Source organism: Loxodonta africana, chromosome 4 (genome assembly GCF_030014295.1).
Source record: "Loxodonta africana isolate mLoxAfr1 chromosome 4, mLoxAfr1.hap2, whole genome shotgun sequence".
NCBI lineage: Eukaryota > Metazoa > Chordata > Mammalia > Proboscidea > Elephantidae > Loxodonta > Loxodonta africana.
Window position 1 is genome coordinate 16,029,911 of NC_087345.1, and position 20,527 is coordinate 16,050,437.

The following is a 20,527-nucleotide window of genomic DNA, read 5'->3' on the forward strand; positions in this document are numbered from 1 at the left end:
CACCGCCACCACTGTGGCCCAAGCCTGGTCATTGCTCACCTGGGCAGCTGCAATGCCCTCCTCTCTGGTCTCCCTGCTCTACCCTGGTCTCTTACAGCCCCACCCTTCCTTCAGCAGCCAGATCAATCCTCTGTCCGGAACCATCCATGGATCCCCGCCTCGTCCCTCCACCTTTTTCCTTCCCTCACTGAACACGTGCCAGCCTCCCGGCCTTTGCGCTCCAGATGGCTCCATAGTTCCCTCCCTCACCTCCTGCACGTTTCGGTCAAATGCCACCTTCTCTGTGAGACCCTTCTGGTCCATACTGTTTAAAATCGCAGCCCCTGGTCCCCAACCCCGGCACTTCTAATCTCCCTTCTAGTGTCGTCACTAGGGTTGGTGTCACCCGGTACAGTAACTCATGGTGTCACCCCCCCACCCCCCGCATGGACCTTCCCCTGTACCAGACCGTACAGAATCCTTAGTAATGTTTTTTGTACTAAGGTTTCCCATAAATTGTAATTCTCGTATATCACTCCTTCTTTTCCTTTAATTACTACTTCATTCTCAAAGAAGTTATTGATAAACGTTCACTGATGCTAATTACCACAATCTTGGGGCTAAAACACCAGAAAATTTGACAGAATCAGGGACTACACAAACACCGGTAGCAACAAAAACAGCAGCACACGCTTGTAGAGTGGGTGGACGAAACCATGTGATTGGACGTGTCGTTGTAGTTGGGTAACAGTGACAGCTCTGACTGGGGGCGTTAGAAAGTTCAAAAAGTGAACTGGCATAGAGTTTTAGCCCCGTGGGTGTGTTGATCCATGTAAGCTGGGCTGATGAAAAATGTTTTTGTTGTTATAATTAACTAAAGGGATATTTTCATAGACAGTCATTCTGGTGTCGTACCCTCTGACAGTGTCACCTGGTGAGGTCTGCGCCCTCCACACTCCACTGGTGACACCACAGCTCCCTTCCTGCTTCTTCTTCTTTTTTTTTAATTCAGTAGAAGTTATAATTTTCTAACACATTTTGGAGACCTGGCAGCGCAGCAGTTAAGAGCTCAGCTGCTAACTGAAAGGTTGACTGTTCAAATCCACCAGCTGCTCCTTGGAAACCGTATGGGACAGTTTTCCCCTGTCCTATTTTTTTTTTTTTTATAGGGTTGCTATGAGTCAGAATCAATTCGATGGCAACAGATTTTTTTTAACAGGTAACACAGTTTATGTATGATGGAATCTGTCACCCCAACAGAAGGGACCTCCCCAAGGGCAGGGGTTTTGTCTGTCTTGTTCGTTGGTGTAAATCCTGGCACACAGTAGATACTAAAAAATATGAATGTTGAATGAATGAATGGAAGAAGTGAATGAAGAGAGGCAGGCAGGCTTTGGTTCAGAATCTGGAAGGGGGTGGCCAGTTAGCTCCTCAAGCCCCAAGAGTTCTTACTTTCCTGACATAATTCATTCACTCACTCACCACACACCACACACACACACAACACATACCACACACACCACACACATACAATACTCACACCACACACCACACACACACTACACACACACAATACGCACACCACACACACACCACACACACACCACACACACACACCACACACACACTACGCACACCACACACACACCACACACACAACACACACAATATGCACACCGCACACACACCACACACACACCACACACACTACACACACACACCACACACACAACATACACACAATACGCACACCACACACACAATACACACACGTCTACCTACACCTGTCCACCCTCATTCCCTGACTCCCTCTTTTTTTTCTTTATAATTTATGTTATTTATTTTTCGTTGTTAAGAATATACACAGTAAACACATACACTCATTCAAGTTTCTACGTGCACAATTCAGTGACATTGATCACGTTCTTTGAGTTGTGTAACCATTCCCACCCTCCTTTTTTGAGTTGCTCCTCCCCCGTTAACATAAACTCACTGCCCCTTAAGGTACCTGTTTAATCTTTTGAGTTGCTGTTATCAATTTGATCTCATATAGATAGTTCTTAAAAGAGGCGTAATGCCCAAGGCAGACATTCTTTGCCAGTTAAGCTAAACTATGGTTTGGTTTTTAAGAAGACTTGAGGGGGTATTTTTGGTGTAGGATTTAAAGATTATCTCAGGGTAGTAGTTGCTCCCACAGCCTCTATTGCTCCAGAAAGTCTAAAGTCCATTAAAATTTGAAATTCTGTTCTGCATTTTCTCCCTTTTGATCAGGACTCTTCTATAGAACCTTTGCCCTGCCTCCCCCTTAAGGCTCCTCCCCGCTTACCTCTCCCCCAGGTAGGTGCCTATGGCTGTCTTGTTGAGGCCCTCCCCTTTATGGAGGAACTCAGCGATGTCCTGGACGTTGGGCTTCAGCAGGTTGTGTTCAGTGAGATACTGGATGCCCTGTAGGAGGGACACAGAGTACGTGAGCAGCCCCCACACAACAGCCAGCCTGGGAGGAGGACGGGAGGAGCCCCTCCATGGTCAGAGCCTTGGGGCCTAGCCTTCTGGCATCCGCACGGCCTGGGCCTGTTCTGGGGAGTCGTGTTCCTTAATGGAAACGTCGTAATAGAAGCTGCCTTTGTGAGGTGGTGAGTTTCCTGTCGCTGGAGACATGCAAGGAGAGATGGGATTTCTACACTAAACTGGGTTCATGCCAGGTGCTTCCCAGGGCACCCTTTCACCTGACACTCTTTGATTACATGCTTCAATGATTCTATGAATTTATTATTCTAAGATTCCATGATTTGCCTGTTCCTTTTACTTCCCTAAAACTTAAGTTATTTTAAAACAACATTTCATTTTTTTCACACAAGTGGTCTATGTCCATTGTATAAAAATTAGAAAAAAAATCCACCTGAATCAAAAAGGGAGGAAATTGCCCAAATCCCACGACTCAGAGAGAGACAGTTTCCATTGCAGTGACTTTCCCTTCCTTTTGATATGGAAATGGGAGCAGACCTGCCGCCACCTTGAAACCTGCTCTTCCGATTTGACATTTTTGCAAACATCCCTCCTTACCGTCCAGGCGCTGGGAGCCCATTATTCTAATGTTAGGAGCTCAGGGCGCTGGTCTCTGGTTTTCTGTGATAATAACCTCATATTCTCTTTCCCCTTAGAGAAGCTGCTGGAAGGTGGGGGACAGGCCTGGAGGGCCCTGAATGACAGGTTGAGGGTGGGCTGGGACCTTAAGCAGCCCCTCACAGGTGAGGACCTGTGAGCGTGTAGATGGGGTGCCCGTGTGGATGAGGGGCGTTGGAGGGTCTGTGGCCATGGGAGGGTGAATGGGTGGGACGTTGTGGGTCTGTGATTGGACAGAGGGCAGCCCTACTTTCTCACCGGAGCAGTAAATTTCCAGGGACCCCAGCGTGGCTGGCTGCCCTGACCCCATCTCCAAGTGTCAACGTGTGTCTTCCTCCTGTCTCCCACCGCAGGAAATGGAGCCTGGCTGCTGCCTCGATCGGTGGGGGGCAGTGGGTAGGGAGTAGGTGGGGCAAGGTGGAGGGTGGGGGCGGGTTCTTCTGAGGCCATGGGGTAGGGGTAGAGGGCGCGCAGCAGTAGCTGAGCCCTGAGCCTGCAGTATTCCCACCAGCAGAGGGGACAAGAGAGATGACACTGCAGGACTGCCTCCTACCCAGCCAGGTGGCCTGAAAACCCATCCTGGAGACTGAGCCTCAGAATCTAAGGGCCCCACTGTGAAAGCCCCGTTCATAAAGGAGGAGACAGAGGGCCCAAGAGGGCAGGTACTTGCCCATGCCTATGGACACACCCCAACCGCCTGCTCCCACCTCATCCCTGGGACTGCTGTGCTGCAGAGCAGACAGAGCCCCTTGCCACTGACTGGCCATGCAGCCTGGTGGGCCTCAGTTTCCTCATCTGTGAAGTGGGCTACTGTGTCAGTTGAGGGCAATGAGAGGAGGCTGTGAAGGTGCCCAGCATGCAGCATACCCCGGCCCTGGCTCCGGTCCCCACCTTGGCCTGGGCCACAGCCCGCCTACCTTGCTGGGGTCCATGTTGAACTTCTTGCGTCCAATGCACAGTTCCTTCTTCCTCTGGGCCATCCGGCTGTGGACATGAGGAAGTCAGCCAGGGCTGCCCCAGGGCCCCAGGGTGCCCCCCAGCCCCCAAGGGCCCTTTCCATGACTGGAGCCAAGATTCCCTAAGGGCCTCTAAGTGGGGTGCCCAGGCCCTGCATTGGAATTACCCAGAAGAGCTTGAGAAATGCCAGATCTGGGACTTTCCCCAGAGCTGCGACCTCAGACCTTTCCCAACAGGCCCAGCACCAGGTTTGCACCAGTGCGGAGCCACTGCCTTGGAGCCCGGGGAACATTTTGAGGGGTCCTGAGCTTGGAGTGGGGGCAAGATAAAGGGAGGCTTGTTGAGAGCACAGGCTTTGAAGCCAGAGTCGTGCATGCAAATCCCAGATCCACCATTTACTGGCTGAGCAACTTTCGGCATCAGTTTCTCCATCTGTAAAATGGGAACAACACCAGCCCGTGCCTCCCAGCATTGTCTGGGAGGTTAAAGTGCTGAAAACAGCTGGTGGTAGGTGCTCTGTGTTACGTTGTCATCATTGTCATGGTCAGAACAGGGAATCTGGAGACATAGGGCAGGGGTGCGTGCGTGTGTATTGTGTGAGCATGTGTATACGTATATCTGTGTGCATGTGTGTATGCATGTGTGCCCGTGTGTGCGCATGTGTGTTGTGTGAGCATGTATGTGTATGTACATGCGTATGCGTGTGTGCATATGTGTGTGGGGGGGGCAGAAAGGCAGCAATCAGAGGCATAAAAGACCTGAGGGGTGGCAGGGGTGGGTGGGTCCGAAGAGATTTCCTGGGAGTCAGCATCCTGGGGCCCTGGGGGCTGTGTAGGGACCAACCTTCTCATTGCACAAATGGGGAAACTGAGGTCCAGAGAGGGGAAAGGACCAGCTGATGTTATTGTTGTTATTGTGTGCCATCAAGTTGGTTCTGACTCATAAACCAAAAAAAAAAAAAAAAAAAACCCAAACCTGTTGCTGTCGATTTCAACTCCTAGTAACCCTATAGGACAGAGTAGAGTTGCCCGTTAAGGTTTTCAAGGAGCTGCTGGTGAATTTGAACTGCTGATATTTTAGTTAGCAGCTGAGCTTTTAACTACTGTACCACAGGGCTCCCCTGACTCATAGAGACCCTATATACATAACAGAGTAGACCTGACCCCATAGTGTTTTCTAGGCCTAAGACGCACCTGACCCAAGCCATGGTATTTCCAATTGAAAGCTGGACAAGGAATAAGGAAGACCGAAGAAGAATGGACGCCTTTGAATTAGGGTGTTGGAGAAGAACATTGAATATACCATGGACTGCTAGAAGCAGCAGCAAATCTATCCGGGAAGAAGTATAGCCAGAAGGCTCCTTAGAAGCGAGGAAGGCAAGGCTTTGTCTCACATACTTTGGATATGTTATTAGGTGGGACCATTCCCTGGAGATGGACATCATGCTTGATAAAATAGAGGGTCAGCAAAAAAGAGGAGGACCCTCAACCAAATGAATTGACACAGTGGCTGCAACAATGGGCTCCGACATAGCAATGATTGTGAGGACGGTGCAGGACCGGGCAGCGTTTCTATTGTACACAGGGTTGCTATGAGTCAGAACTGACTCGACAGCACCTAACACCAACAATGCTTATGTAGGAGCAGATTGCCAGGTCTTTATCCGGTGCAGCGGCTGGCCACTGGGGCTCCTTCTGCCCCAGCTAGGCCCTGGGTTTCCTTGTCAGTCCTGGGGCTGAGCTTGCCTTCAAGTGGTTGATCAGGGTCTGGGCCAAGGCAGGTAGGGGAGACTTTGGGTGGAGGGAGTAGGAGAGTGGGGCTGTCTGTGAACAAGGACAGGACCAGCTCACAGGAATCGAGCCAGGGGCCACCTGTCCTTGCCTTGCCACTGCTGCCTCTTCTTTCAGAATAGATTCCCGATTTCACCAGGGCTCAGGACCCTCCTCATTTATGGGGTGTGACTTCCTTGGTTAGTGACAGTGGGCTTCCCTAGGATCCCCGCCCACCAGGCCCCTCACCTCTCCTCCATACTTTCGAAGCAGTCAATTTGGGCAAACACATCTGCGATCTCCTCCTTCAGCTTCTGTGGGATAGTTGGTGGCCCGATGGAGAGGGACAGTCAGGGGGTAGAAGCTGGGAAAGAGGGATTTCATCCACTCCCACCTCCAGGCGTGACTCCCCAACCCGGTTTCTCTCCCAGACCTCTGCCCCCAGCCTGAGGAACCCTCCCCTGACAGACCCTCCCACACCCCCTACTTCCCTTCTCACACCCCAGCAGACCCATCCCTCCACTGGCTCCTGTCTGGGGCTGTGCTGCCCCCAAGTGGGTTCACCCTCAACCCCCTCATCCCACACCCCAAGTCCTGGGATTCTACCTCAGAAGTCTCTCCCCAGCCCCCTCCATTTCCAGCCTTCCCATTCCTTCCCTCTGTAGCTGTAAAGCCTCCTGCCTCCAGCCAAGCCCATCCCAACAGAGCTTTCTCCACCATCTTGTCATCTTTCTAAAGCACTGCTTGGAGTCTACTCTTCCCCTGCTCAAACTCCTTCCATGGCTCCCTGCTGCCTCCATAGTCAGGAGGCACAAATTCTTGTCCTGTGATCAGGCCCCAGCTCCCCTTTGGCTTCGCTCCATGTGTCCATTTATTCTTTTGCTCACCATTTACTAAGTGCCTGGAGATATGGACACGCAAGGGCACCAGTCAACACAGCTTCTCTTCTGGTGGAATTTACAGAAGAGGAAACTGAAGCTCAGAGAGGTGAACTGACATCCCCAAGGTCTGACCCCACTCCACTCCAAGCCTGTTCGTCTTGGCCCCCCCTCATCCTGCTAATACTACCACTGGGCAGACTGGGAGAGGTGGCAGTTTGTCCGACACCTACATGTAGGGCAGTGGCAGAAGCACCCAGCACCCCACCCCTGATCTGTGGGATGTTGGTGATGGAGGTGGTCTGGGGGCTTGTCTTGGGACCCAGGGCCAGCGAGGAGCCCAGGAGGCTATATCTGAGCCTGGTCAGCTCTCATTCATGTGATCTCAGTTGGGTCATGGAGTGGCTCCCCATAAATAAAATAAATAAATGCAAATATTATCTGACCACCTACTATGCCCTGATTATTGGACTGGGGATAACAGTGGTGAGCAAGATCTCATGGAGTTCACAGCCTAGTGGGGCTGGGATGGCACTGGTAGTCAGGAGGTAGTAGAAATCGTCAGGGTGATGGTATAGAGAATAATAGTGTATGTGCGTGTGTATGTGAGTGGGGGGACTGCAGCAAAAGTAGCCAGGGTGGTTGGGGCGGCCTCTATGAGGAGGTTGGAGCTGAGAACAAAATAGAGAGAAGGAGGAGCTACGAGGAGAGCTTGGGAAAGAGCCCTAGGCTGAGGGGATGCAAGTGCAAAGGTCCAGTGGCAGGACTGAGTCTGGCCTGTTCCGGGGACGGACCAAGACCTGTCTCAGAGGGCTGCTGTGAAGCAGATGGACTCACATCTGAGAACCTGACTGGTGAGTGGCAAGTGTGGGCACGCCCTGAGTGTTCTCTTGACCAATTTGTCTAAATTTTCAGGAGGGGGAAACTGAGGCCCCGTGTGGGGATGAGACCCAGTAGAGGTCACACGCTGGGACTAGAACCTGCCGTGTGGTGAACTGTCTAAAGACCAGGCAGGTATACCATACCGTAATCGGGACACTCCCCTTCCCTCTCCCAGCTTGCCTGGCTCCCTCTGGGGCTCCGGGTTCCTGCAGCTGAGCCCAGAAGTGTGGAGGCCCCTGGGGTTTCAGTATTTGTGTTGTTCCCCCCATTCCTGGGGGGACAGGCTGAGCCAGATGCTCTGGGCTGGGCCAGGAGTGAGTGGGGAGGTGGGTGGGTATGTACGAGTGCTTCTGAGTCTGTGTGACCTGAGAGCGAGTCAGCACGAACATGTGTGAGCGTGTGTGTAGATGTGTGTGTGTGAGTGAGTGGGAATATGCACTTGTGCCCACACCTGGATGTCTTCCAGAAGCTGCTTCCGGTGCCATTTGATCTGCTGTAGCTCCTCCGTCTCCCTACTGCTCAGTTCTGCTGGGTCTGGAGAAAGAAGAACCAGGGGGTGGAGGTTACCAGCTTTTACCAGCTTCATTTGCAGCCTTCCCTCCATCCTTTGCTCCAGCCGCACTGTCATGCTTTTGTCCTCAGGGTGTTTGTCCTTGCTCTCTGGGTCACTCTTCCCCCAGAAACCCAAGGCTTGCCTGCCCACTTCACTCAGGACCCGGAGCTCAGGCATCACCTTCTCCAAGAAGCCTTCCCTCATCACCATGTCTGAAGCAGTCTCTAGCCCCCACTTCATCCCTCCTACTTTGTGTTTCTTCTGACTCCCTAGATACAGACTCCCTGCAGTTTCTCACTTACTTGCATCTTTTCTGTTTATCCCATTAGTCTTGGCTCCATGAGAGCAGACACTTCAACTATTATGCTCACTGCTGCATCCCCGGCAGCCAGAAAGAGCCTGGCCCATAATAAGTGTTCAACAAAATCCTCACCGAGTAATGATTTTGGGCATTCATCGCTCACTAGAACCTTAATTTACTCCGTTACTGGCCCACATATCTATTATTTATTGACTTATTTATTTACATGCCCCAAAAGTGGCACACTATTGTGCCTCATATCCCATTTTCAGAGTGTAGCCACATGACCAGACCTAGCTGCATGGGAGGCTGGTAAATGAGCCTTTAGTAGGGTGGTCAAGAGTCTCTGCACAATTCCCTTGCTATGTAAGATGGGGGAGGCTGGATTTTGGGAGACATTTTGTAGTCTCTGCCCCAGGCCCTGACGCTAGGGTGCCGAGGTGACCTAGCCAAGGTCCCACAGGGAAGGGGTGGCTGAGCCAGGATGGGACCCTGGATAGGGCTCTTCTCAAAGCTTGTGCTTTTTCCCCTTTACCTGGGAATGAATTAATGATCTATGTGTGTGCCAGCATTCCGTGTAACGTGTTATGATGATTCCCATGCCTGGGTCAGCTGTCTACCTCCACCCTGTAATGTGGCTTCCGTTCCATTCACAACACTCTCCTGGTCAAAATATCCACGGGATTCTCTTAGAAGGAAAAGTCCTCATCCAGGCCCAGGGGCCTCCACAATCCCCCAGCCTCCCCAGCCAGTTTCATTCCACACCATTCTCGACAAGATCCTTCTAATTGAGCCTGGCCAGCTCCTCACTGCCCTGAAATGTTCAACACTGAGCCTTTTCTCCCCATCTTTGGGGTTCCTCCCCTCTGGGGTCCGTTCTCCTGTCTGCCTATCCAATCCTCCCTGGCCCTCAAATCCTCGCTTTAGGAAGTGCCCGTCACACTTCTTAAAGGTTTTATCAGAACAGATATTACCTTGCCCAAATCAAAATAGAGAGAATATCAAGTGCTCCCTTTCCCCTACTCTCCCCTCCTGTTGACTGAGGAGCCATCTTTGATATTGATATGGGAGCCACATGTGGGGAATGGCAGGACACCAAGCTAGAAGGAGCTTGGGTCCCAGGGAACAATGTGGACTAGAGTCACCATATTCTCCTCAACCACCTACCCATTTGGACTTTTCAAGGAGAGAGAAGAAAGCTTTAAGAATGTTTCTGTCACTGTTCTTCTGAGATTTTTTGTTACAGCAGCCACATCTGCAATTTAACCAACACAGCATACTTATCTGTGAAAGCTGAACCATAATGCTTACTTCAGAGAGTGGTTGCCAGGATTAAAACAGCTGAATTTTTTCAAACACCCAGCAGGTATCCTACACACAGTAAGGGTCCAACACATGTATAACGGGCACTGAGTTTCACCATCCAGCTGCTCTCTCTGGGACCAAGGCACTTGTACTCTCAGCTGTTGGGCATGTACCCTGCTGATGGTTCACACCTGAATCCCTCTACAGGAACTTGCCTCAACAAAAGGGGCTTGCCTCACTCAAGATATGCCCCTCCCAAAAGGCAGTTTCTGCAATAAAAAGCCAAGACCACTTGCCTAGTTTCTGCACCAGAGCTAGTTTTCAGACCCAGAACCTATTGACTGAAGGAGAGGCTGGGTTTCCGGAAGGAAGGATCTCACAACACCTCCGCAAGTATATATGGTAATGATCCCCTGGTCCTTCCGTAAGGGCACCTGTGGCCATTTACTCCACTAACCAGGGAACAGGGGGATATCCAGACATTTTGAGGATTTCTGGCCACAGAATCCAAGCTCATTGATACTCAGGGACTGAAGTCTTACCAAGGCCTCCATTAGTGGGACTATATATACAGACTAGGAGTCTCTGGGTGATGCAAAGAGTTAACACACTTGACCACTAACTGAAAGGTTGAAGATTCAAGTCCATCCAGAGGCACCTCAAAAAAAAGGCCCGGTGATCTATTTCTGAAAAAATCAACCACTGAAAACCCTATGGAGCACAGTTCTGCTCTGACTTATATGGGGACACCATGAATTGGAATTGACTTGATGGTAACTGGTTACATAGAGGCCAGGTAATAAATGGAGTCCTGGCCCCAGTCTACCCTACAGTGACTCCACTTGGGTCATTGTCATTTCCATGGCCCTCAAACATATAGTTGGAATGGATATCCTCAAATATATAGGTGGCCTCACACTGGTACCTCGGTCTGAGGGGTCACAGTCATAGTAGTGGAGAAGGCTGTGAGGAAGTCTATGAAAGTGTCTTCTCACCCTCACAGCTAAGAGGGTAAATCAGAAGCAGTATTATATCCTGAGGGGAATAGCAGATACCAGTGCCGCTCTTGAAGACCCAAAAGATGCCCGGGTGATGGTGCATTTCAGTCTGGAGGACAGCAGTGGATCACCACAAAACAACCAAGGAGAGCATAAGAAGCAGCTGTGCCAGATGTGGTATTTTTGCTAGAGCACATTAACATAGCCTCAGTCACATGGTGTGTGGCTATTGGTCTGGCAAATGCATCCTTTATTATCTCTGCTGGGAAGGAGGATCAGCAATAGCTGGTATCCATGCGGGATGGACAATAGTATACATTTATAGTCGTGCCCCAGGATCATATTAATTCTGTCACAATATAGTCTGAAGGGATCTGAGCATCACTTTGGTACACCATATTGATGACATCATGTCAATTAAACCAGATGAGCAAGAAGTGGCAAGTATATTGGAGGCCTTGGTGAGACACAGGTGCTCTGGAGAGGGGGAGATAAACCCTACCAACATTCAGGGGTTTGCCACATTAGTGAAGTTTTTAGGTTGCCTGGTCCATTCTGAGGCATCTCCTCCAAGGTACAGGACAGATTATTGTCTTCGTCGAACTCCTTGGGTTCTGGAGGCAGTAATTTCACCCCTGGGAATGCTGTTCCGACCCATTTACTGAGTGACATGGGAGGCTGTCTGCTCCCATGAGTGAGACTTATGCTGCAGGAAAGGGCTCTGCAGCAGGTCCAGGCTGCGGTAAATTACCTGCTCAGGCCATGTCACTCAAGGACCTATGGGGTATTAGAGGTGTCAGTGCTGGGGAAGAATCTATGTGCAATTTATGGTGGGCCCCAATGGGAAAGTCACAGTCCAGACACAGAGGGTTCTATAGCAAGGCTATGCATCTTAGCAGAGAGTTATATCCCATTTAATAAGCAGTTCCTGGAACGCTAGCAGGCCCTGGTAGAGACAGAGGGCCTGACCATGGAACACCATGTGACCAAGAAGTCAAAATGGGTTCTGTCTCACCCACCGTGTCATAGAGTCAAGTGAGCCTAACAGGAATCCTTTGTAAGTGGTGCACCCAGGAACAGGCGTGAGCAGGGCTAGGGCACAGACAACCTCATGGACAGGTAGCCCACACTCCCATGTCATCCACTGCTATTGTACCAGTGACTTTCCCTCAGATCATCCCAAGTCTGCATGGACGGGTCCTCTATGACTTTTTGACAAAGGAAGAAAATGCCCAAGCCTAGTACAAGGGTTCAAGGGTGTATTGATTTAGTATGTGGGTGCAAGTAAAAAATGGTCTGATACTGACCTATAGCACTACTCAAAAGTGTCCTTGGAAGACAGTAGTGAGGAGAAGTCCTCCCAGTGGGCAGAATTTTCGGTAGTGCATCTGGTCATCCACTTAGTGCGGGAAGAAAAGTGGCACAAATATACATAGACTCATGGGCTGTAGTGAATAGCTTGACTTCTTGGTCAGAGGCGTGAGAGAAGGAAGACAGAAAGACCAGGGACGAGGAGGTCTGGGGAAGATGCATGTGGGTGAAGCTCTGGGAGTGGGTGTGAAGCAAGAAGATGTTTGTAAACTACATTATGCTGAGCATCCACCACGGGAGACAGAGAACCATCTAGCAGACAGAAGGACTCCGCCAATTGTCATTAGCTAGCCTCTGTGATTGGCCACCCCAGCGCTGGTACAATGGGCACACGGATGGAGCAGCCATGTGGCCTGGATGGAGCCATGCTCGGACCCGTTACCAAGGTTCCCCTAGCTACTGCCACTGCTGAACTTCCAACCTGCCAGCACAAAGACCAATGCTGAGCCCCCAATATAGTATTGTTTCTGAGAAGACAAAGCAGCTCTTTGGTGGCAAATTGATGACATTAGACTCCTACTATTCTTCAAAGACCAGTGATTCATCTTGACTGGAATTAGCACAGGTTTTGGTCCTTGGCCAGCACCACTGTCCAAGGGCTGATGGAGTGTTTGATCTGCTGACACAGAGTCCCGCATAATATTACATTAAACAAGAGACCCACCTTACAGTAAAGCAGGTGGGGGAGTGAGCACGTGACCATAGGATCCACTGGTCCTCTCACCTATTTGACCACCAGAAGATTCCAGTCCGATGGAACAGCCTTTCGAAGGTGCAGCTGATGTCCCAGCTTGGTGATTCTGTCCTGCTTGGACACGTTACCATCCTCCAGGGTATACTCACATCCATTGCCATCAAGTCGATTCCGATTTATAACGACCCTATCAGGTACAGGGTGCACCATACACCCTGAATCAATGACCAGACAGGCCTGGCCATCTGCTTCTGAAAGGTCAGAGCCTTGAAAACCTTATGGAGCAGTTATACTCTGCACACATGGGGTCACCATGAGTCAGAATCAACACAAGGGCAACTAACAACGTGTTCCCAGTAGGTAGTCTACACGGTCCAGGAACCAAGGGCTGGGAATCGGAGCGGCTCCACTCTCCATTCTTCATAGTGACCATCTTGAAGTTTTCCTTTCTGTCTCTGCAGCTCTGAGCTATGCAGACCTAGAGGTTCTCGTTTCCAGGAGGGTGGGATGAGGGGGGACACTTCCACTAGAGGACAAAGCCAGAGTCTCATCAAACAAATCATAGTTACTAAATTCCTACTCCATGCTAGGAACTCCACATAAATTATGTCATTTGATCCTCACAACAATCTTTGAAGTTGGTACTTTTCAGTTTAGGAGACCAAGGCTCCTGGGTCACACATCCAGGAAGTGGTGGTGCTGGGATCAGAACCCTTGTTAGCGGATGCCCAAGCCTCTGCCCATGAGAAGTGAATTCTATATGCTGTTCAGGATGCAGGGGTGGGAGGTGCGAGGGGCCATCCAGGAGGAGACGTCAGCAGAGATGTAGTCAGGAAGACAGAGCTGGAGGCCAGGACCTGGGCCTCTGTCAGGAGTGGTGGCGGAGGCTGAGTGCCATTCGTGGAAAAAAACTAGTCACCTCCATTTGACTTTAGGGTAAATAACCAGATTTTGAGTTTTGTTTTGTTTGTTTGTTGTAGGTTGTTTTCCTGTTGCTGGGTGTGGGTCCCTCGGCCTGTCCCTGGCCAGGAACACCCAGGCAGGGGAAGCCAGTGGGTTCTGACGGCTGCTAGTCTGAGCCTGGCCAGGTTGGGCTTTGCCGTTTCTGTGGCTGCTCCACAGTGTGGCTGGCCAAGAGGTGAGTGAAGCACGCCCATGGCTCCATCCTGTGCCAACCTCTGTCCCTGCGGGGTCTCACCGGCCCCCGCTCTCACCTTCGATGAGTCACGTGCACATCCCCAGCCCCACCCTCCTCCCTGACCTTCAGGCCGGTCTCTCCCTGTGCGCTGACAGCAAACTCGGGCGTCCCACAGGCAGTGTGCTCAAAATGGGGCTCCTAGAACCCTGTCCCCCAAAAACCTGGCCCTCTTCCTGGGCTCCTGAGCTCTGAGCATAGCCCTTCCACCAGTTACCCCAGCCGGAACCCCGGGAGGGAGGTACCTTGACAATTTCCTCCCTCTCTCCCCTCGTGTCTCTTCTCTCACCAAATCCCGTCCCTTTTCTTCCCATTTCCACGGCCCCCACCCACATCCAGGTCATTACCACCTCCCCCAGATGGCTACAGGGCTCTGATGTCTCCTGTCTGCACTCTGCCCCCTCCAGTCCAGTCTCCCATGGCGTCCCATTGTCCTGGGGATAAAGATCCCACATCTCACTGCTCATGGGCCCCTATCCTCATCTCTCACTGCACCCCAGCCACATGTGTGCGTGAGCCCTGGGCTCAGTGTCCCTGCTGTCCTTCATTCGTGCCCATGTGCTGTCTCCCTCCGCAGGCCTTTGCACATGCTGTTCCCTGTGCCTGGAAGGCCCTTCCTTCTCTCTCTGCCCAGTGGCTCCTGCTCATCCGTCAGCTCTCCTTGCAGTGGCCTTCTGTGTGCCTCTGGGTACCATCCTCGCCCCATCCCTTCCCATCCCTGGTTGCATGTCTGGGATCTGTGCAGCTCAGTAAACATGCCAAGCCATTGGCTAAGGAAAGGCACGCTGGATGAGCACCTTATATGCGCCAGACCCTGTGTACTCCAGGCCCTTCCCATCTGCTGTCTCATTTGATCCTGACAACAGCTCTGGAAGGAAGGTATTTCTAATCTCATTGTATAGACGAGGCACCTGAGGCTCAGAGAAGCTAGATGACCTGCGTGAGTTGACACGGTTGGAGGGTGGTAGAGCTGGGATTCACACCCAGGCTCACCTGGGGCTCCATGGTCACAACCCTCTTGCAGATCTACGGTAGCCAGCTACCTCCACAGAAGTCATCAGAAACCCGTCTGATGCCCAGCCTGCATTTCTGACACGGAAAGTCTGGCCGTGGTTACATGTTTGAGAATAAAGGGAAGAAGCAGAACAACACCTATGGCCTGGGCCCTTTCTTGGTTAGGAATCAAACAAAGTCTACATTGCAGAGATGGGGAAACTGAGGTGCAGGTGTGGATGGGAACAGACACAGCAGGCGAGTGGACCACAGAATAGCAAGGGGGCTTGCTCTTTTAGTCATTCAGCTCTGTAGCAAGGGGTCCCTCTGGTTTGACAATTATTTTCAGGAAACCTCTCAGTCCACAGTCCCCTGAGGTCCTGTGTCTACTGGTCTAGCACAGCTAAATCCACGGAACACAGCCCCTGGACTGCTGTGTCTGTCACAGCCACAGCGTGCCCTCTGACCCTTTATCTTCCCATTTGTTCAAAACCAGGATTTCCCCCCATTTCAGAGATGAGAACACTGAGGTTCAGGGAGGGTAACAAGGACACAGCCTGAGAGCAGCCACTTCTGACTGCAAGCCTGATAATGATGGAGTTTCTGGCACTGGTACAGGCTCACGGGAGATGTAATTTAATAAAAACAACAACAACATAATAGTAATAGACACAGCATTGCCATTGAGTCGATTCCAACTCACGATGATCCCATGCGTGTCAGAGTAGGACTGTGCTCCATAGTGTTTTCAGTGTCTGATTTTTCCAAAGTAGATTGCTAGGGTTTTCTTCTGAGGGGCCTCTGGGTGGACTTGAATCACCAACCTTTAGGTTAGCAGCCGAGCGTGTTAACCATCTGTGCCACCCAGGGACCCCATAATAGTAAACATAATAACGGCAGCTGCCTTCACCACAACCAGAGCTCCGTTTAGTCCTCACTTAACTCCGTGCTTGTCACATCTCGCAAAGGCCCGCCTTGAGACTACTGGCCCCACTCCTGCCCATGGGCTGTGGCTGCCCTTCGCACCCCAGCTGCGTATGCCTGGCCCTGACACCCGCCAGAACCATCTCCTAGCGTCTCTCCACTTCCCCTTTGCCCTTCCTCTTTCCCGTTGCATTTTTAGAAACCTTTCTGCTTGTAGCCTGGCTTCCAGGACAACTGGCCTCGCTTCCCCTTTCAGGGTAGGAGGAGGGTGATGTCCCGGGGCCCAAAGGAAGAGGCCCCTCAAAGGCTCTTGTGGGGGGCACAGGGGCAGAAAGAGGGCGTCCAGAGGAGCTACTCGCAGCCCCAGCCCCGGAGGCCCTGTGGGTGCAGATACAGCTTCCTCTCCCCTCACCGAGCTGTCTCTATTTTTAATTGTGGCCTGGCCTCTGCATAAGCACAAAGCTTGTCTTTGGTCACTTCGGGGCTTTGTTGCCTGGACCCCTCACCTTCCAGGCAAGCCTTGAGGGAGGGGGCCTGACCTGCTTCCGGTATATCACACACGCAGCGCAGGAGGTGGGGGAGGCAGCCCTTGGGGGTGACCTTTGCCATCATCCTGCCCATTATGCAGGTGGGAAAACCACAGGAAGAAGAGAGCTATCACGACCACTGGCAGGTCGGCACAGAGCTGGGGCCTGAGCCAGCTCCAAACTCCAAACTCCTGTTTGTTCCCCACTGTCCCAGGTGGGGCCAGGATGAAGGGCCCGATTTATAGATGCTGAATCTGAGCCCGGCCAGGAGCAGTTGGGATTAGGACCCGGTCTGGACAACAGAGGGGTGCCCTTTCTCTTCCTCCCTCCCTCCTTCCTTCTCCTTTCCCCCTCCTCCAAGAAGTCTTCCAACCTCCTGCTTGGAAAGATTTGCCTCCTCCCACACTCCAGGTCCCTGCCTGCACCTCTGCCCTGGACCAGAGTCCAGCAGGGTCTGTCTCTCCCTCCCCTACGCCCCAACCAGAAGGTCCCCCAGGGGCTGGACTGTGACTGGGTCACTGCTGGCCCCGGCCTCACCCAGCACAGGATCTGCACACCGGGGAATCCTCATAGGATGAATGAGCCCATTAGCGGAGACCCCAAAGCTCCCAACAGATTGCCTGAGTTGACTTCATTAGTGGAGACCCCAAAGCTCCCAACAGATTGCCTTCCTAGGGCCAGCCTGAAGCAAGGTAGTGACTCACCTTCTGGCTGCTCCTTCCTTCTCTCCCTCCCCCCCCCGCCCCCCGTTCTAAGCCCAAGCTAACTTGGGGGGCCCTTCTTCTCCCAGCTCATCATGTTCTTGTCCCTGCCCTGTCATTTACTGGCGCTGTGACATTGACCAGTCAGGCCTCTTCTCCAGGTCACCTCTGTGAGCCTGTTTCCTCATCGGTGTCATGGAGACATCCGACGCTGTCCCTAAGGACCTCAGGATGCAAAGACCCAAAAGAACGGAGCACTAATGGTGGCCAGAGAGGCAGTGGGGGTGTTATTTCTCGGCAGGATGGCCTCACTGCCCCATCTCACCGTCATGTCAGCTCTGCCACTCCTTTGCTGGGTAGCCTTGGGCAAGGCACTGCCCTTCACTGAGTTTCCTCTTGCCTTCTAAGCTGCATCTAAGATGTATCCACTGAGCCTGGACGGTGTGTGAGCCACCTGCCACCAAGAGCCACAGGAGAAGCAGGGGTGGAGGAGAGAGCGCTGGACAGAGGGTCAGGAGATGGGGGTGTGGTCTGACCTCTGCCTTGGCCAAGACTGCCTCCCTGTCTCAGCTTCCTCCATCCCATCTGTAAATGGGATCCATGGAATGGAGTGGATCACTGGTTCTCTAACTGTGTTCCCTGGAACCCACAGGTTCCACCTCTGGTGGGGGGTGGTGGGGGGCCCAGTGGGTGGGGTCACAACTGCTCTGTTAGGTTTTGTTTAAAGAGAGTGTTCTGTTGCTAAGCAAAGTTGACATCATCTGGGCCTGAGAAACAGGATAGCTCCTCCCAGCCCTTATGTCCTGGAATGCTAGGCAATGCTAGAACATTCTGAGACTCAGGGTGCAGGGACTTCGCCCCTCTTTCCACCCTGCCTTCTGCCTCACAGAGACACAAGCCTGACCCATTCTCTCCTCTTCCAACTTCACAGTAGCCTTTCCTCTTCTGCCCCAGACTCGGCGTCCTGGTTGTGGGCATGGTCCTTTGCTTCTCATTCCCAGCATGCCCCTCCCCACCGATTCTGCCATCAGTCTCCCCAAAGGCCACCCCCTACACACCAAGAGCCAAACTGGGGCCCCAGGGCCCTTGCACCACCACACAGACATCGTCGCCACCAACATCATCACAAGTTACCATTCTCAGTCCCACCTCTGGGCTTTGAACTGGCTGGTCCCTGCTGGGAATGTGTTTCCCCAGAAACCCACGCATCCACCCCATCCTCTCCTTCAGGTCTCTGCTCAAATGGCGTTTCCACCTGAGGCCCACCCTCTCCCTTCTCTTCACTGGTCTTCATCCTGCTTGTCACCAAGTGACAGATTACACGAAATAGACTTGCTGTCTGCCTTCCCACTGGAGTGTCAGCCCATGAGGGTAGAGACGGTGCCTGCCTGTTCACAGCCGAACCCCCTTGCCTACCACACAGCTTCACACCTAACTGGAGCTGAACAAACATATGTTGCATGTCGTTGGGTACCCCAAGTGTCTTATATCTATTTATCCATTTAATCCTCCTAGGACCCTGTGAGGCAGGCACTGTTATCCCATTCTACAGAAGAGGAAACTGAGGCCCAGAGACACTGGCTGTCTTGCACAGGATCCACCACACAGCAAGAGAGTGGAGGAGGGAATTTGTAGCCAGGCCTGGGAGCCTGGAGTGTGCCTTCAGGGTCTCAAGTTAGCAGGTCAGAATGGTCCAAAGTCTGGAAAAGTCCTCCAGGGACTTGGGGGATCCAGAGCCTTGTTCCCACATAGTAGTGAGCAGGTCACTTTACCCACTGAGCCTAGTTTCCTTTTCCATTAAATGAGACACCAGTCCCTTTATAGAGGTCATGAAGCTGGTATGAGTTAGGAGAACTGACAGGCCTCACAGGATGGGATAGACCCAAGATTGTCACCTAGCAGATGGGTCCCGTCCAGAGCTCCTGGCTCCCCAGTGGTGTGCATGGCCGCTCTTGGGTGTGTGCTGTGGCCTGGCTGGCAGGATGTGGCCAAGGTGCCCACCGCCCCCCCCCCCCCCAGCCCCCATGACACTCCCCACAGGCTAAGAGCTCCCTACCTGGGCTCAGAAAGCAGATACTAGGGAGGTGGCTGGAAGCTGATCAAGGGACCCATCTTTCAAGTTAGGGGAGCAGATTTGAGGGGCTCCAGGTGTCTGGAGTTGGGGAGCAGCTGAAGCAGACTCTGGTTCGAGAGGGAAATACAGCCCACCTCCTGATCTCAAGGTGCCCCCTCCCCCTCAGTGCTCCCACTGGTGGGGACAAGCCTCCCTCTGAGCCAGGCCTGCTCTGTCAGAGCTGGTCGGTCCTCTGGAGCACAGTGCCGCTATACCGTCTCCTGCACAGGTGCAGTCGTGCTGAAGGGGGAGCACCCAGCAGGGCTCTTGGGGACCCTGTTCCCCTCCTGCCCACTGGCAGAGAGCTCACCCATTGATGCCTGGAGAGGTGGCAGGACAGCAGCAGGAACCCTGGGTGCTGGGTTCTAATTCCTTCTCTGCTGCCCTGTGTGCCTTTGGGAAGCTTCTGACCCTCTCTGGGCCTATGCCCACTAGTACAAGCCCCTTCTGCAGGGCCTTCAGCACCAACATTCGCAATACAACGGGTGTCAGGCAAAGGTCTCTGTGGGTGCGCCCACTCCAGCTTCCCTCCTGGAACAGGGGACAGCTTCTTTCCCACCTGGCCCCCGACATCCCCTGTCCATTCCTGGTCCTGCTTGGTGAAGCTCTTGCATATACCCACACTCTCACACTCTCTCCTGGACCCCTGCCCTTCTGGGTGCTTACCTGGGTGGCACAGGTCCATTCTGAAACCCCCAGGGGGACGGTGGCCTGTGCTCCTGCTGCCTGCTGACCCAGCTGCTGCTTGGGTTTGCCTGGCAGTGATGCGTCACCTCAGCTGCGGCAGGCCCTTTCCCTCCCCCCAAGCCCAGCCCTGTGTGGAGAGGAAGTCCTGGCCCCCAGGTCTGCTGCGCAGGCTCCAGACACAGCAGCACTTCCTAAAAACCAGCAGAGCTTCGAGTAGCAGGGACTCTGCATTTTGTGTGTGAGCGAGGGAGGGGGAGAGGGGAAAGAGACAGAGAGATAAAAAGAGAAAGAGTGAGACACAGAGAAGCATACCACACACACACACACACACACACACACACACACACACACACGCAGAGGCAGATAGTCACTACAGGACACAGCCTTCTCCAGGGACAATAGGCATTCATTCAGCATAGAAACCACAAAGCCTCACCCAGCTTGGACAGTCCAAGCCAGGCCCTGTATAGTCCATCCCACAGGCCCGCTTTTATCAAGGCTTACTTGAAAAACAAACAAACAAACTTCAAGGCTAGGAAGGACTTTGCTTCCCCTCACAGAAATGTCTGGCTGTTTT

General features: G+C 52.5%; 1 protein-coding gene across 4 annotated transcripts in view; it reads right to left on the reverse strand.

Annotated features, from left to right (window-relative positions):
• CYTH4 (cytohesin 4) overlaps positions 1-20,062 on the reverse strand; it is a 38,902-nt gene extending 18,840 nt beyond the window's left edge. Inside the window, exons 1-5 of one of the 4 annotated variants that reach the window (XM_003419846.4) lie at positions 19,930-20,062; positions 8,040-8,122; positions 6,078-6,142; positions 4,020-4,086; positions 2,306-2,424 (exon numbers count right to left, since the gene is read on the reverse strand). In XM_003419846.4, the coding sequence (XP_003419894.2) occupies positions 2,306-2,424; positions 4,020-4,086; positions 6,078-6,142; positions 8,040-8,122; positions 19,930-19,948 (353 nt within the window). In that variant the 5' untranslated portion in view covers positions 19,949-20,062. Of the gene's footprint in view, positions 1-2,305; positions 2,425-4,019; positions 4,087-6,077; positions 6,193-6,715; positions 6,776-8,039; positions 8,123-19,929 lie in introns of those variants that run through there. The other 3 variants (XM_023559932.2, XM_023559931.2, XM_023559934.2) reach the window with 3 other exon arrangements.
• Between the last annotated feature and the right edge of the window lie 465 nt (positions 20,063-20,527).